Source organism: Pithys albifrons, chromosome 3, assembly GCF_047495875.1.
Source record: "Pithys albifrons albifrons isolate INPA30051 chromosome 3, PitAlb_v1, whole genome shotgun sequence".
In the NCBI taxonomy this organism is placed as follows: Eukaryota; Metazoa; Chordata; class Aves; order Passeriformes; family Thamnophilidae; genus Pithys; species Pithys albifrons.
The window spans coordinates 8,048,736-8,065,212 of record NC_092460.1 but is presented as its reverse complement, the minus strand read 5'-3'; the positions used below and the strand labels follow the sequence as shown (position 1 = coordinate 8,065,212).

Below are 16,477 nucleotides of genomic sequence, written 5' to 3'. Positions count from 1 at the left end.
TAAACCACTTACTGCAGATTCCTGCTGCTCTGGTGCAGCTCAGAGCACAAGGCATCAGCAGTTTCTGTGCCTCTGTGAGAGGACAGTGATGGAGGGAAGGCAGCCTGCCCTCAGTTCTACTCTCTCCTGAGTCCCTGCGGTGCTCGTGCACTCCCATGTAATGCAGCCAGGCAGTTCTGGCTTTCCTTCCATGAAATTAGGAAGCTCCTGGCAAAACACCACTGAGGACTGGCCACTTGGAAGGAAAGGGATATGGATACCCCAACAGCAGCCCCTTCTTGCCTGCTCCTTGCTCTTGGAGGAGGCGTCATACCACCTTTGCAATTCTTCACTGTGAGGATGTGCATTGAGAATTTCATTTAGGTGTGGAATCTCTGCAGTGATCCAGAGAAAAACTGTCTCAAATCCATAACGTTCCAAGCTAACTAATCCCACAAAATGGAAGGGAAATAAGCTGTTCATAATTTTCTCCTTTGAAATTAGCAAAGGCCAATCACCACTAGCAGGCATTTAACAAGATCTGGGCAAGACAAAAGAAAACCAAGTACGGGTTCAGAAGTGGGAATCTGGGGACCAGATCAAAGAGGACCAGGTCAGACAGGCCTCAGATAAAGCTTTAACTGAGTGACTTTACCAGCTCCTCTCACCTCTGGCTGTAGCTGCCAAAGTATATCCCAGCCAGCTGTTTTACTTTCTCACAGGACTACCAAAATCCTGACAGTGAAGATGCGATAATGTACCTACACCTGATGGCACCAGTTCAGACACGTATTTATCTAAGCACATGCTTAACTCCATCCCTATTTAGCAAGGTCCTTATTTACAGGCACAAATTTATCTCTCTATGGCTACATGAGATGTAAGCCTCTCATTAACACTTCTTGTTCTCAGTCAGGGGTTATGTGCCATTCTTAGCCACAGGACGACACTCTGTGTACATGGAAGGCCACGCTTCTCAGGCTCAGTCTCTGCTTCTCAGAGATCCCTCTGGCCTCACCCTGCAGAAGCCAGAGCTATCTGCAGAGACTGGGCAGTGCAGAGAGGAGAGATCAGAAAGCAAAGCAAGACTTACGTTGGCTTTGAGGCTTCAGCCTGGTCAGTCTGCAGCTTCTCCCCACCTTCGACTTCCATGGTGCAGTACACGATACGGTTTGGGGCAAGTGACTTCAGACCCTGCACCTCCATGATGACAACCTGTCAGGCAGAGAAAGAGAAATGTAAGAGGAGCAACCTCCTTCAGACCTTGCTGTGGCTCTTGAACCCAGGCGTCAGGCAGTGCTGGGGTACTTCAGGTGCTGCTGGAAGTTCATGGTGGCAGGTGGGCAGGGATGGTGGCACTACCAGGCTGAGCCCCAGCCAGTGAGGCCTGTATGGAGATCAGGACTCCCTCTGCTAAAACTGTTGCCCCTTATAATCACTCTACAGCCCTGGTAAAAAAAAACAACTTTCTCCATCTTTACTTTCTTATATGAAATCTTATTAAGAAATCACCATCCAAGTTTCTTGAAGGTAATTACCCTTTTTTCTTTTTTTAAAGGTGATTAATCCCATTAACCACATATCTTAAACATTTCTACAAGAAACACCAGGGAGTTTCTGTTCCTGATTTATTACAGATATCTGTGAAGTATGTACACAAGGGGTTAAAATTTTTCTCCTCAGGTCTTCTGATCTGGCTTGAGCTGGAGATGCCCTCCCTGGCACACAGAACTCCACAAACCCTCTAATGAGCGCACATTTTTGATAAAAGCTCTCTTGCAGCAAGAGTTTTGAGCACTAAGCAGTGCCCAGACCTGCCAGATCCTGAAGTCAGTGCTTCACTGAGCTTTGGTTCCCCACCAGAAGGGTTTCAGCTGGAGCAAAGTACTTGAGACACCCCATTGTAAGGTCGAGTCCCTTCACACAGGGCTGTACACACTGCACAGGCTTCTGCAACTTGGGAGTTTTACTGCTTTGTGATACTTCCCTGCTCCTCCATACAGGAATGCTTGGAAGCCAGGCTTTGTTTAATGCTGCTCTTGAAGGCATGATCTCTGAGTTCACAGCCCTATTTTTAAATAAGACTGAACCAAATACTAAAGATGGTTTCAGACATCTAAGGAGTTAAACTCTGAGACCAGACAACCAGTGTTGTTAGCTTTGCACTGGTGTGATATGTATAACAAGAGACCCTTTTAAGATGAGAAATAAACAGGAAAAGAACATAAAAATAGAATTTTATGATTTCTCTGCATCCTACATTCTTGACTCCATCCTGGTAGTTGTTTTGACAATGTAACATAAACCCACTCATTGACAGACAACCACAACTCTGCACGGGTGAGCTGATGACTCCTTGAAGTAAATATGCCTGCAAATAGACCACAAATATGTTTGCCCCAAACAACTGAGTTGGCTGAAAACAACTACAGAGCAACACTGTTCCAGGACTAAGGCAGCCTGTGTCAGAGGTAATGGAGGTCCCACAGCACACTGCCTTCCCCTGGGCTCGATAGAGCACTGAGCAGAAAGTCGGCGTTCGGAGCAAAGAGCAAGCCAGCACAGCGAAGTATTTCCACACAAACTGCAATCCAATCTGTTGGGTGCATTCAAACACCAGCAATTTTTAACAATCCTTCAAAGAGGGGGCAATTCTTGCAGGAAAACACAGTGACACCTCTAACTGGCAATAATTAAACATACTGACATTTAGGGTGTTGCATTATTGCATTGGTTTTGGGGACAATAAGGGCTCAGGTTTACTGGATAACACTCAGTAACAACTGCACAAAGAGCTCAGTTAATTATGCAGATTTCTGAGACATTTGATATAAATCAGCAGGAAATGTCAGACAGTGTATATCACACAGTTTGTTCTGACAAGATGGTGAGACACCAGAAAGGACATAGTGTTTGATCATAGGAAAAGCTTCCGGTAACCAGAGAGGAGCCATTTCTCATGGATATCAGAAAGTGATTTCTACTCACCTCACTCTACCTAACTGAAGTTTGAAGTGAGCAGAAGTTGGCTGCTGTGATTTTTACTCCCACGAACTCTGTACTCTGTCGTGTGTGTGAATCTTACCTCCAGGGAGAACGACAACACGACGTCTGACTTGGAAAGCTGGTTCTCATTTTCTTCTCCCATGTCAATTATTGAGGTGTTGTGGCTCCGTTTCAGCTTCTGCAGCTTGAACTCGGAGCCTCCTTTAGACACAGGCATGCTCTCCAGGTTTGCCATCAGGAGATTGACAGATGACTTCAGCTCCTCAATGTACATGTTCTCCATTTCTTTGGACACAAACTTGGGAAACTTGCGTTCCTTGTGTTTGGGAAAAAACACAACAGAATGAATGGTTATGACAATCAGCGACCACCTGTTGCACTGGAAGAATCCCCCAGGAGCATCTGCAGGGGTTTGCTAGCAGGGAACTCTCACAAAGCAGATGACAAATTACAGCTTCCCCCGGGTAATGTAGAAACATTATTAGCTTCCCATAGAATTACTACTTGGTACTTGTCCAACTTCCCCATTTCTTGCATGCACTAGCATTTCATTGATTTTCTTATCAGCAAATGGACTTTTTCATATGTATGTATTCACAATTACAAACACTCCAGGCCAGCTCACAGCTGAACTTTGTGACTGACAGCAATTTACCAAGGATTCAAAGGATGCTGACAGTAAGGGACTTGTTTTCCAGTCTCCCAAAAGTACCAACTCCTTATAAAGCACTTCTGAGCAGTTGTTCCATTGGTTTTTTAGGCATGAAAGGAGCCCAAAGAGGGAAATTCAGCAATGTGTGGGCAGTAATATGTGGTCCCAACTGGAAGAGGGGGTAAAACACCCTTTTCACTACTTGTCAGGGCCTGAGTCTCCCTCCAGGAAGACAACCTTTCACTCCAGTGCTCCTTGTTGTCAACAGGAAATTTAAAGATTAAACCCAAAGATGACAGTGAGAAAAAAGCATGATGTTCCCCAGTGCATGTTCTCAGCTTTGAACTGCTGCCCACCAACAGGTCTGAGCCCTACGCCTTCTGACAATTCTTCCCATGCCCTGAATCTGGTCAGGATTCAAACATCTCAGTGGGTTACAAGCGACTGTGCAAGGCATGTGACAGTGAGGCAGCATCTGCAGCCAGGGAATGTGAGGCTGACATGCAAAGTGTCTTAGTGGCAACTCATAATATTGTAAAAAGCTGTTAGTAAAATGTATGCTAGAAAGGAAAATAGGGTCATGTTTCTTCTAGAAGACTGTCATCAAGCTGCTGAAAAAGTACTCCACTGCACTAGTTTTTGCATCAGTCCTCAATAGCTTACCCATCACAAGCACAGCTCACAGCAGCTCCCTCACTAAGCAGTTAAAATATAGTCATCTGTTTCCAGTCTCAATCTTGGGAAGTAATTCCCTCATGTAAATTAGACCTGGCATAAGATAAACTACCTAATCATTCTGCTTTATTGTCTATGCATTGTATAAGTTGCAAGTCACCCTTAGGAAAAAAACCAAAACAACTGTTTTGTGGATTTTGAGAACTACTGCTGAAGCAGTGATGTTCAGACATTATTGCTCTTTTACCCTGCTGCCATCCATCTCTCCAGGGACTGCAATTTTGGCATTACCTCCACAAGCCTCTTCAGAAGTGCAGCAAGGACTAAGACATTTCACTGTATACCACCAACGACTTCTCATAGTACAGCTTAAAATGTTGTTTAAAGTGACGCATAACAGTTTAACTGGGACTATTTAACTGATGATGGAAATGCAAGTGTGGTCTCAAGTTACCCATCAGACTGGAGATAAAGCTGGGGAAACCTCGAGTAAGACATGATCAAGAGATGCAGACAACAGTAAGAAAGGGTGCTAGTGACCTCCACATGTACTTTGAGCAGAGGGAGGACTGGGAATGGGGACAAGCATGGAGAGAAGCAGAGTTAACAAACTGTGAGAAGTGACCAGTCCAGCAGGCTGGAGCAGAGAAGCTCCAGTCCCAGATGGACATATCACTCTGATGCCATCATCTCACTTAGTTACCCCTACACATGATCCTCCTTGTTGTTGAGGCCAGGTGACTGGATGGGGGAAAAGGCACCACAGGAAAGCAGAGCCACTGCTACTGCAGAGGAAAATACACGTCTGCCTTGGCATCTCTCAGCTCTCAGCTGTAATGCTGCTCCATTTAGCTTCTGGAAAAGTACAACATGCAGAATGAAAAGCCTGTCCACATTCAGCTTTAAAACATCTGCTTGACTTTGGAGCATGATCCTCAGGCTGCTTGGCTCCAAGGCAGGGCTTATGTGCTTTGATGGAGTCAGGCTCAGTGGGGGACCCTGCCTAATGCTGCCCTAGTGCTGTGCTGAGCTGCACTCCCCTGGTCACACAGGAAGGCAAAAAGACCCAGAGCTGTGCCCTGGTACCCAGAGGCAGGAAAGCTGCGTGCACAGTGACTCGTTCAAGGTCACACGACAGGTCAGACGAGGGCTGGCAGAGCCACTGGTTCTGCAACACTGCAGTGCTGGGTCCTGTCAGACTTCACAGCCTTTGCTGCCTCTGAAGTGCAAATGTCCTAGTGTGAATTTCTTAATTTATTAATGAGGCATTAATTTGTCTTGAGCATGGAATCTCCAAGACAGCCACCTCAGGGCTCGTTTCATGAGCACTGTAAGCCTCCCTGTGCAGCAAATCTGTATTAAAAGCTGCAAATTGGAGATAAAATTGGAAATGCTATCCTTTCACTGAGCTGAATTGTGAACCTGTGCTCTGCTGGAGGGAAAGCAGCCTTGCCCAGAAAGAGGGATATAGAGGAGGATTCAAAAGGTCATTTGGATGCCTCCAAAAGATGGTATTCATGGGTCTGAAAGAACAAGGTTTCTCACAAACAGATGCTGGCAGGACCTGACATTCTGGAGAGAGGCCTGCAGCAGTACCATGAAGGAGATTAAATATCAATAGCTGCCAGCTGAATCACAGGTAAGTCCCTTTTAATAAAACCCACCCTCCAAGATGTATAGTTGTATTTTGAAGGTTGAATTCTGCACAGGGATAAGTCAGGTTATATACAGGAGTTTCCCCTGACTGTCTCTCGCAGGGCCAGTAGTGTCATGGTTTGTTTTCAGCATCCTTGGGGGAAGAATGAAAATGGCAAATTCTCATTTGCAAAAAATAATTCATGAAGCTGCAGCTTCTGCTGGCTGCTACTGAATCATGCATATTCTTGTCCCACATGCCACAAAGAGAAAATTAAACTACAAAACCAGGCAATCTTATTCTGGCACTGAGGGCCTGGCTACCCATCTCAGAATCGGAGCAGTCATGATCTGCATGGGGGCTTACATTTCACTGCAAATGAATACTATAGGTTTTCTTGACAACAATAAAATGGCAAAGGGCCAAATGCTGAACAAGAGAGCTGCAGTCAGTTTGCTGCTTTGCTGCACCATCATTTGGCCACATAATCCTTGGTCATCTCACTAATTTTATCAGTGAAGTGAGGAAACCAGAGCCTACATCCCCAAAGATACAACAGCAGCAGCTGTTTAACAGAAGTGTTAATGAGGAGGAGCTGTGAGGCCACCAACAGCATCCTTACTAATGCCTGAGCATAAATGAATGTGCTCTGCTTTTCCCAACCAATGGTATCAGTGTGGCTGCAAACAGCTCTGGTATTACCTTCCTTACACAAAATCCCAGTATGGACACAGCTCAGTGCTGGGAGGGCTGCTGCTGAAAGGCAGGCCACTAGACTGAGCCTGTCTCTTTGAATAGACCTTTTCCTTCTAGTAATGTTTTCTTGATTATTAAGAATGGCCAGATAGATCATTCCCAATGACTTCTGCCACATTAGGGCTTTATCAGTGACTCAGAACAATTAATTAGAGGCAAAGATAAAGTCTTGGATTTACAGATGTCAACAGGACCCTCTCTATCTGTGGTCCATCAGAGGCCACATAAATCTGCTCTGTATGAGGGCGAGGAGATGGCTCCTCACAGAAGGGTCTCCAGGGAGCTCAGCCAGGTGCTTGATTATTAAAACTGTTTGGAGGTTCTGTGTCTGCTGCTCCAAACAGCAGCAATGTCCGCAGGGTGCAACACTGGCCTGACTGCTCTTATATATAGTGTGAACTTGTTTGGGACAACAAACGTGAAGAACCTTTACTGAGGCAGCACTTACCTACAGGCAGGAAACTGTGGCTCCCAGCAGCCCAACAAAAGGCACAAATCCCTTCAGGGCAATTTCTGTCTCCTTTGTACATGCCATCACCCACCTTATCGCCTAACACAGAAATTTGACAAGAATTTGACAGTATCTTCAACACTGCTGAGGATTTGTAAGGGATTTTGCAGGAACCAAACCTGTCCCAGCTCATCAGGACATTCCACGAAATGCACATCACAACTGCTTCAGCTGTACTTGTTTTGTTTGTATTTAAAAACCTGCTAATTTTTATCTAGTGATTACTGGGAGAAGAAACCTATAAAAGAATGACAGGACCTGGAGGCCTGCATCAAACTACTTTTATATGAAGATCTTATTAATAAAGACTATTTTTTACCTTGGCAATTTGCTCTGCCATTTGGAGACGTCCATCTAACTCACGTCTGATCTGTGCTGCTTGCTCATCTGGGTTGTCCAGCTGTATAAAAACAAAAGACAAATCAAGGTGAAAAATTAACCAATGCAGCACCCTCATGAGCAGTTCAGTTCTTCAAGTTGGCCACTTGCACTCCATTATCAATAAAGTATAGCACAGAGGGAGTGGTGTTCCTTCTGGAACAGGAGTCCCCACAAAAGACACACATGATGCTCACCATCCCAACACAGACAGTTTTAATGCCTGTTCAGCTGCCTCCTGGGGCTGAACATCCTCACTCTGAGGTCTTGCACCCACTTTGCCCTGTGTCCCAGGATGAGACTACCTGAAACCCTGGAAGGGGGTGCCCTCCAGAGGCTCTCACTTCTCTGGTGCTTGAGAAGCCACAGCACATTTTGCCAGGGCTGGACACTTGGCAGCTCCAGATCACCAAACACTCACATCCCTTCTTGCCATCTCTGATGATTTTCCAGAGAGGCAACACTGACTATGGCTGAGATTGAAGAAAAGTGGATTTTTTTATTAGCTTTTGAAAGTCTTCATTCCTGTTTTAATTCAGCAAAACTATGAAGTGTCATGACTGTGATATAAATTCACTGAAGCTTCAGTGGTTTCATTCACACCACCTGCACCACATAACCTGCTGCTTCCATCTTTTGTATTTCTGATCCCAAAGACAGAGACATGGACCACCAGCACCTGTCAGGACAAGCTGCCTCCAATAATTTCTCTATGAACAAATGCACCAGTGTTCAAGCGGCTCTCGGAGCTGCTTCATCAAGGGTAGGAAATGTACAGCACTAGATTTCCATTTCTTTGCAACTCTGAAAGAGGGGGCATTATTTGAATACCATCTGAGCTACAGTAATTGAGGTTAATCACACACTCCCCTAAATAACTCTGGGTCTAAATTTAGAAATCGAGGATGCTGCTGTGGAGGAGGGCTGTTTTTGTGGTATGATAAGGAGCCAGCAAACTGCCTCATGCTTTCGGCACTGTCTTGATTTTGCAGATGTTCTCCAGTGATGCTACAGGTGTCAAGGAACAATCTGACAGCAGAAGATTATTTTTCTTAGGAGGCAACAAGCACCCTAGGCAGCCTCCGTGGCTGTGGTTGAGTGGATAAGGTATTGCTTTCCAGGGCTGTGCTTCCCAAGATTAAGTAGTGATGCCAGGCCAAGTAACCCAGTATTTAAAAGAAAAAAAGTCTTTCCAAGCTGTATTTTCAATGACTTGGCATGATAGCTCCATGGCAAAAACTGATGTTTGGGAAAGACATTACAGTCTGTAGTAGCCAAACCAACATTTTCTTCTTGTTGTCTACAGAATGGTACTAATGAGGCAGCCCCTGCTTGTTCTCCTGGACCTTCCAGCAGATCTCTTTTGACGAAGAGCAGCAGCCCAGCAGTTCAGCCGCTGTCTCCTCCTGTGCCTAGGAAGGCCTCCTGTGCCTGGAAAAGGCTCCTGCTGCCACCAAGGGAAGCTGAGTACATTTTTCACAGTCAAAACACTGTACAGGGCCATTAAGAGAGTAATGCTGGTGTCCATAAAATATACTTTGCTTGTGAAATAAGGCAAGGGGCAAATGTGAGGCATGCCATAAAGCAAGACCAAACATCCAAATCAGGCAACACAGACCATATAATTAAATTCCAATTTCTTAACTAGAGAATCAGCTATTTGTTATCTGCCACATGCATGCCCACTTTATATTCAAATACTTAACAGCCAAATACATAAATGATTTACAAAGTCAAAGAGAAACTGAACCAGTTTTGTTCTGCATTATGACTGTGTTATGGGTGTTCTATGAATAAAGCAAAGATATAAATCATAAGGTTGCCCCAGTCAATTAAATGTGAAAAGTATTATAAATTTCAGTATATATATGATTAGTCATATGCACTGGGCTTTTCTTCAGCAGTGTGCCACAAATACACGACGTGCATAATTTGCAATTCTCAACTGATCATTACCCAACTGCCTGCTGGTAAATTAGATGTTTTCGTATGTCTCCCTGCACATGACATTAGTTCTCTCTGCCTGCCCTGCAGAGATTATCGACATTGGTGTAACAGTTGTTAAAGCAAAAAAGTAAAAATTAAAAGCCACATATACATTAAGTTCTGAGTGGAACCCAAAACTGACTGGCATCACAGCCAACCCATCGCTGCAGGTGTTGTAGGAACCTACTTTAACCCCTGGTGAGAGTTCAACTGCAGAAAAAAGGCCTTGCAGAAGACATGGGTATTTTACATATAAACTGTTAATACAGAATACTTTTTAGTGGGCACTACTAAATGAAAGAAACAGATTTAAAATGTTCATCAGGTGAGTCTGACAGTTTTCATTGCCAGTAAGAACCAGATTCTGGCCTGCAGGAGCAACCCTTGCTTCCACCCCCTTGAAACGAACCCACTGAAAACATTTGACTCCTGTTATGCAAGAGGAATAGGCGATAATTCCTCAACACTTTTGAAAGGCAGAAACGGATGCAAACCAACCAACCTAATTAGGCCATAAGATCTGCAGCAAGATGCACAGGCACCTACCAAACCCATGCCTAAACTGTTTGACTGCTGGGTCAGAGACCTCCTGAACATTGTCCAGCCTGATCCATGCAGTTTTTAAAGTTCAGAGGCCAGGCTCACTTCCACTCATTCCAAAGGCAGTACAAGGACATGAGCAGTGTTATGGGACTTTAAACCCCCATGGTTTTGGCATTTTGTTTAAAGCTCCAGTTTCAGTTTATCACAGCTTAAAGCCTAACCATTTACAACCACAGCCCTGGCTCCAATCGTGACGCTGGAACAGCACAGGCTGCCTTCCTCTTTCCTTCTTTGTTAAGCCCAAAGCAGTTTTGCTCAGATCCACGCACCTGTCTGGGGACTGAGCAGGGCACAGCCCTCACACCATCGGCTGCAGTGAGAGGGGCCAACCCACCAGCCTGGGGACAACGCTGATGGCACAAGTGACACACTGTACACAGCACTTGGCCAGTCGGTAAGAGCAGAGTGAATCCAGACATGCCACCAAAAATGGATTGATGGGACACAATCCCAACAGACCAAGGTGAGTGAAACATGACATCGGAGCTACACCCATGCTCTGAGCTCAGCACTGCTGGAAATAATGTGGTTATGATTTATAATGACAGGATGCAACATGAAGATTTAACCTTCAATGCCTGGCAATTATGCTGTGGATGTGACAGGTATTGTTGGTATAATTGCCATCGGCCCCAGCCAGAAACCACTGGGACTACTTAACAATTTAATCCCTCCCTGTCAGTCACTGCTAATACTGATCCTGTTTCCCAGCAAAGTTAGCAAGTGTCATCACATCCCCATTTCTGACACATAACTGGGGCCTCTCTGGAAGCATCTCCACTCCCTTGAGGAAGGTTCCAACACGGCAGTGAATCCAGTCACCCTCCCGTACCATGTGCTCCTATAGAGGACCAGCCATTTGCAGTGGGATTCTGGAAAACCACATCTGAAATGCTCTGGCAATGCAAATGTTGAGCTGCAGCAACCTGCTTTCTGCTGCACTGGGAATGGAAACAGATCTGCACCTTCAGGAAAGGAAGCTTCAAGAAATTCTCCAAGAAATTCTCCAAGAAATTCTCAGCCAGTGCCTATGCTGATCTTCCCCCACGGCAACACTGGCAACAGGGAATGGCTGCACAGCTGGAGGCAGGTGCAGGTGGGGCTGCTGCTGAGCAGGGACTGTCCTGGCTGGGGCATTCTCAGCATTAATTTTCTCTGTGTCCAGCACACCACCATGCAGCTGAGTGGGTCTGAAAACCCCACTTTGTGAATTATTTTCCCTGGATGGAGGGCAAAGACAAAACCCGTGACCCACTCGTGTCCTTCCTAAGCCTGGATTAAGTCCTCCCAAAATAATTAGTGCAGCACATGTCATGCATGGTGAGAGGTGCCAAAAGCCTCAAAGTTTCAGTTTGCTCATCCTTTGATATGCTGGGAGCTCTGTAGCTCAGCAAATGGTTGATTAAGTATTTCAAAGCAAACATGTTCATGTGAAGGCTGAACAAGATCACAATATGGGTGACAATTTTGCAGCTTTGATGTAGGACTTTAGGAGCGATCTTTGTCTCGTAAAAGGTGGTTTCACTTTGTGATGCACAGTGTGAGAAAACACTGAAAAATTCATAAGCTGCTCAGTTAATAATTAATCTGTCACTCCAGGAGTATTCACAACTTGTGGCATCAGCATCACAAAATGCTCCAACTGAAAAACATGTGGCCCCCAAAGTGACTCATTGCAGGGAAGCAAGTTCTTAGCAAAATCCCACTATTTTAGGAGATAAAATGCCATGAGACAGGACAGAGTGGCACCAGGTAGCACACAACTTCTATGCCAATGTCACAAACTGCTCTGTAGCATCCCTTTCCCACCAATGGAATATTTACCACATAAGCAGCAAAGGGCAGTGGGAAGGCAGCAGTCCAGCACTCTGCAAGCTGGACTTCTTCCCAGGAGTCTGAAGCAGCAAAGAAAGGGAGGATCTGAATATTCCCTGTTCAACCACAGGTGGGCTTCTGACTTCCCTTTAAACTGGAAATGCAAACAGTGCTAAGCTGCATTGGAAGGGTAAGTCACTGATGTCCTGGGCAACTTACTAACCCTCCAAGCAGCAAACTGCAACCTGCCTGCCTTGAGATCTGAAACAGGAGTGAGGAAGAAGTAGCAAGGACAGCTTCCCCATGTTAGGCACTTCCCTGTGTGAGCAAAATTGGCAGCACAGCCTGAGCACGGATTTAGCGGCTGACACTCACATGGCTCAAGACAGGATTTTGGAAGACCTGGAGTGACCATCAGAACATGTCTTCTCCATGAGCTCCCAGGATTACAATGCTGTAGGATCCCCACACATCCAAGGAAACTGATCTCCCAGTGCCACTGCACAATAGGGATGCTTAAGGCCACCTCTCCTCTGGCCAGTCAGACCTCCCCAAATCAGTTCAGAGTCATGCAGAATTTTTCTAACACAATGTAAAACTCCCCTTAATTCAAGGAATTACAATCTGCACCTATTACCTCATGAAAATTTTTGTTTTACCTGATAAACTCCCTCCCCTGGAGAGCAGCCCATACCATTTTGCTCATGTATAGGTGAAATAGACCATGCTGCAGGAATTCAGTGGCTTCCATCTGCAGTTGTGCAGTCAGCTGTTTGCTGTGGATGGGTGCTGGCTCCCACTATCCTGGCAAACTCCTGGGTTATCTAATGAAGGATTCCTGGCGTGAGAGAGCACTCAGAGGGGCCTGGGAGGGTGATTTAAAGCAGTAGAAAGGACTTGGATAACTCAGTAAAGGCTGATACTTCTCTTTGTCTCTCTTAAAGAGAAATCTCATTTCATGGTCCACAAACTTTAGGGCTGTGCTAGATTCATTGGTGAAAATATTCCCTGGGATGTAGAACAGTCACTCCTTGCCCCAGTGTGAATCTTAGAATGCTGCAATAAAACTCTGTGTCTCAGCAGCTGCCTGGCCTGTGCAGGTTCTCACCCATCATATCTGCCTGCAGATGCTGGGACTGTGCCTGCTTCACCAGGCAAGGTCAAGAGATCTGCCTCCAAATTCACTACAGTCTAAGTGCTGCCTTTTGGATACCTGTTTATCCCATGAACTGAGCTGATTTCCACCATATTTCAGAGCAGCACTGGTGACACGTGCAGGCAGAGGTTCCTCATGCCCTCCTTGCTTGCAGGCAGCAGCCCCATCTGCAGAGCACTGATGGATCAACCAGCACCTGCAGGTGTCATGGCAAGGGCAGACAGGTGCCAGGGGTACTGCACAGAAAAGAGGAGATCTCCCTGTGCCCACCACCAGCTCCCTCTGCAGCTTTGCGAGGCTGTGCTGCAGGCCAGAGGAAAGCTGAGACAAGCAAACCCAGCACGCAGCTTTCCAGCAGGTTGTCCAAAGATACCTCCAGATTTATGTGCAATGATAAATCAAAGTAAATGAAAAAACAGATTCAGCAAAAGAGGAAGGGGAGGAAAAAGTGCTGCCTGCCTTTGCAAATGTTTTGCAAGCTGTTAAGAAAGGCGATGGCAGAGCACATCCACTCAAAAGGCATGTCCTTTCCATCTGTGGCCAGAGAACTTTTGAACCCTGCAAATCCCACTGCAAGATCATCCGTGTGAGGTGTACGACACTGAAAGGGATTGAAAACTAAAGCTGTCCAGAGGCTCTGACCTCTGAGACTGCCTTAATTCCCTCTTCTTATGGCATTGCATAAGGATGCTCGACGGCGTGCTGGGAACATACGCTGAGCTACGGCACCTCAAAGGAAACTGGAGCACTGGCTGGTTGATGCTGCCAGAGGTAGATCACTACATTTAGCCTGCCTGTGTTTCCTTACAGCTTATCATATGCTGAATTTCACAGGAGTTAATGGGAAAGAGAATCACCTGAATTCTCTAAACATGCAAATTGACTACTATTGAGTTCCAAGTAAGTTTTACAGCTAGAATTAGTTGCAATTAATTCATCCCAGTCATCATGGAAGAATTATCTACATGTCCTCAAATCCTTATTTTTGATTAAAAGCTTAATGGTAGACACATTCATCATGTAATTCAAAATGAGCTTTGACTTTTGGAGCTAAAGCAAGTTACATGAGAACCTAGTCCAGCAAAGCTGCTAGGATTAAAAGTGATGGAATAAGATGTGGGAATATCTCCAATGGTGTCTGTGTAATAATAGATTTTCTGCAGAAAGCTCTAAGCAAAGAACTGGCAAAACAGAGACTGGTCACGAACAGCAAGATTTTGGTTCCCTTATATGCCAAACAACTGACTATCAGCAGAAAATGGTGAGAGGGAATGTAGAGGGCAAGTTATGGCTCCCACTTTTGCAAAGACTAAAAATAGCAAAAATGGCAGTGCTGCTCATTGCAGTTCATTTTGGCATTTGTGAAATTTACATTTATCACATCCAGAGACCTAAACAGACTGATCTCCTGAACAGGATGATCTTTCACACTGGTTTGATGCAGCAAATTTTCCCATGAGGCCAGGGAGAAAAAGCTGGGAGAATTAAACCTCTAGGCAGCAAATTCTCAGCATGCAAAGAGGTCCCTGCATGTTCTCAGTGGACAGTGTTCTGAGGGAGCTGAAGTTGCTGATCTCACCCATGACTAGGACCATGATTTTCACTGTGTAGATCACCATCAGACCCCTTTCCTATGGCAATAGAGAATGGGAAGGGAACTGCCTTCAATGGCAGATCTGTCTATTTCAGTCCCTCTGGCTTGTACCTTCACTAATTGGCATCAATTTAAAAAAAACCAGAGCAGAAGCATCACATCTGTAAGGCTTTTTGATCAATACATAACAACAAGTATTAATGATTAATCACTTATTATGCTAAATTACTATATTATGCTAATTAAAAGGTCACTTCCTTGCTTTTCTTAGAGCAGTGCCCAGACAGCTGAGCTCTGAGTCATTCAAAGGTTTCAGAGAACTTCACCTCAGGGGAAATCTCCTGGTTTTGAACAGAAGCAATACCCTTAGCCATACCAATCCTATCCAATCTATCATTGCATTTCAGACAAGCCACTTCTTTTTTAGATAATTAGCATTCAACAACATGAAAAAAACCCCATGAGGAATATGAACTAGAATCCTGGCTTCACTAACTGGGAACCACCTCTTTTACTGCCTGATCCCCACCAACAGGACCTATTCTGCTGCTGAAGAACCAGTGGCACAAAATGGATGTATAGTACCACTGAGAAGGCCACGTGAAACTGTGAGCTGTCATGTGAGATTTAACCCCGCAAAAAGCCCTTATGAGATGCTCAGGCACCTGCATTAAGGATCAAGGATGTGAGAAGAATTGAAGCAGACATAGAAAAGCAGGGAAAGGCTATGAAGGAACAAACACAGGGAGCAAAAGTGTGTGATGCTTTTAAAAGCATCGAGGCTGTAAGACAAGAGAAGGAGGAATACAGAACAAGATACCCTGTTGGGGGAGAGCTTAGCAGATGAGGCAAGTCCTCCCATGGGCTACACCATTCTAGCCCCCTTACTGGTGAGGACAGTCCACTCAGAAAGCCAACTATGCAATATGGAAAATGCTGATATGTTTCCATATTAAATATACAATACGTAATTCATGCATACAGATACTACGACAATTACAGAAGAAGATGTTTCAGCCTGGCAGCAGCAGTTCCTGCCACATGGCTGGACAGGTCAGCTCCCGCTGCACAGAGCACAGCACTCCTTCCAGGCCTACACTGGCTTTACTCTAACCAGCTCAAACCATGGCCGTTGTAAATCTGGGTCACAGGCTGCAAGTGCACCACCCTAACCTTAATTTGGGCTCAGTCCTGACTGACCCCTGACACCCCTCCCACCACCTGAGTGAGCCATGGCAATGCTCACAGACTCCAGCTGGATGTGCCAAGGTTCAGGGGGTGTTTTGTGCTTCTCTCCTCTCCTGACACTGGAAGTGCTGCCTCAGCTGGAGGCTGCTGCCAGGGGTTGACACCTCACAGGGGTTTTTGAGTGCCGATGAATTGTTGTGTAAGACAAGGCTCTGTGGATCAGGCTCATGGCAGATGTGGCTGGGGATCACCCCTGGAGCTGCCAAGGAGGCTACTCCACCTCCCTGCCCCGGGGACTCTTGCTCAGGCCATCCACAAGCAGAGGAGCCACAGCCAAAGGCTGGCAGACACACAGCTGAGATGTTCCATCTTTCGCCCCTCACATAAACCCTGCAGGAGACCCAGCAAGACAATTATCTGTATCTGCTGGGCATGGACTGCACACAGCCCTGCCTGGGTAGGAGAAGATGGGCAGTGGGCATTTCCCTATGTGAATGAGCTTTTGGGGCCCCAGAGTACAAACACCCTGAAAATAGTAAAGT

The 16,477-nt window shown here is 45.6% G+C and overlaps 1 protein-coding gene across 13 annotated transcripts in view; it reads right to left on the bottom strand.

Moving 5' to 3' along the window:
• CADPS (calcium dependent secretion activator) overlaps positions 1-16,477 on the bottom strand; it is a 216,362-nt gene that overhangs the window by 128,288 nt on the left and 71,597 nt on the right. For all 13 annotated transcript variants that reach the window (XM_071550343.1, XM_071550331.1, XM_071550332.1 and 10 more), the window contains exons 4-6: positions 7,535-7,615; positions 3,065-3,301; positions 1,073-1,194 (exon numbers count right to left, since the gene is read on the bottom strand). In XM_071550343.1, coding sequence (XP_071406444.1) covers positions 1,073-1,194; positions 3,065-3,301; positions 7,535-7,615 — 440 coding nt within the window. The remainder of the gene's footprint in view (positions 1-1,072; positions 1,195-3,064; positions 3,302-7,534; positions 7,616-16,477) is intronic.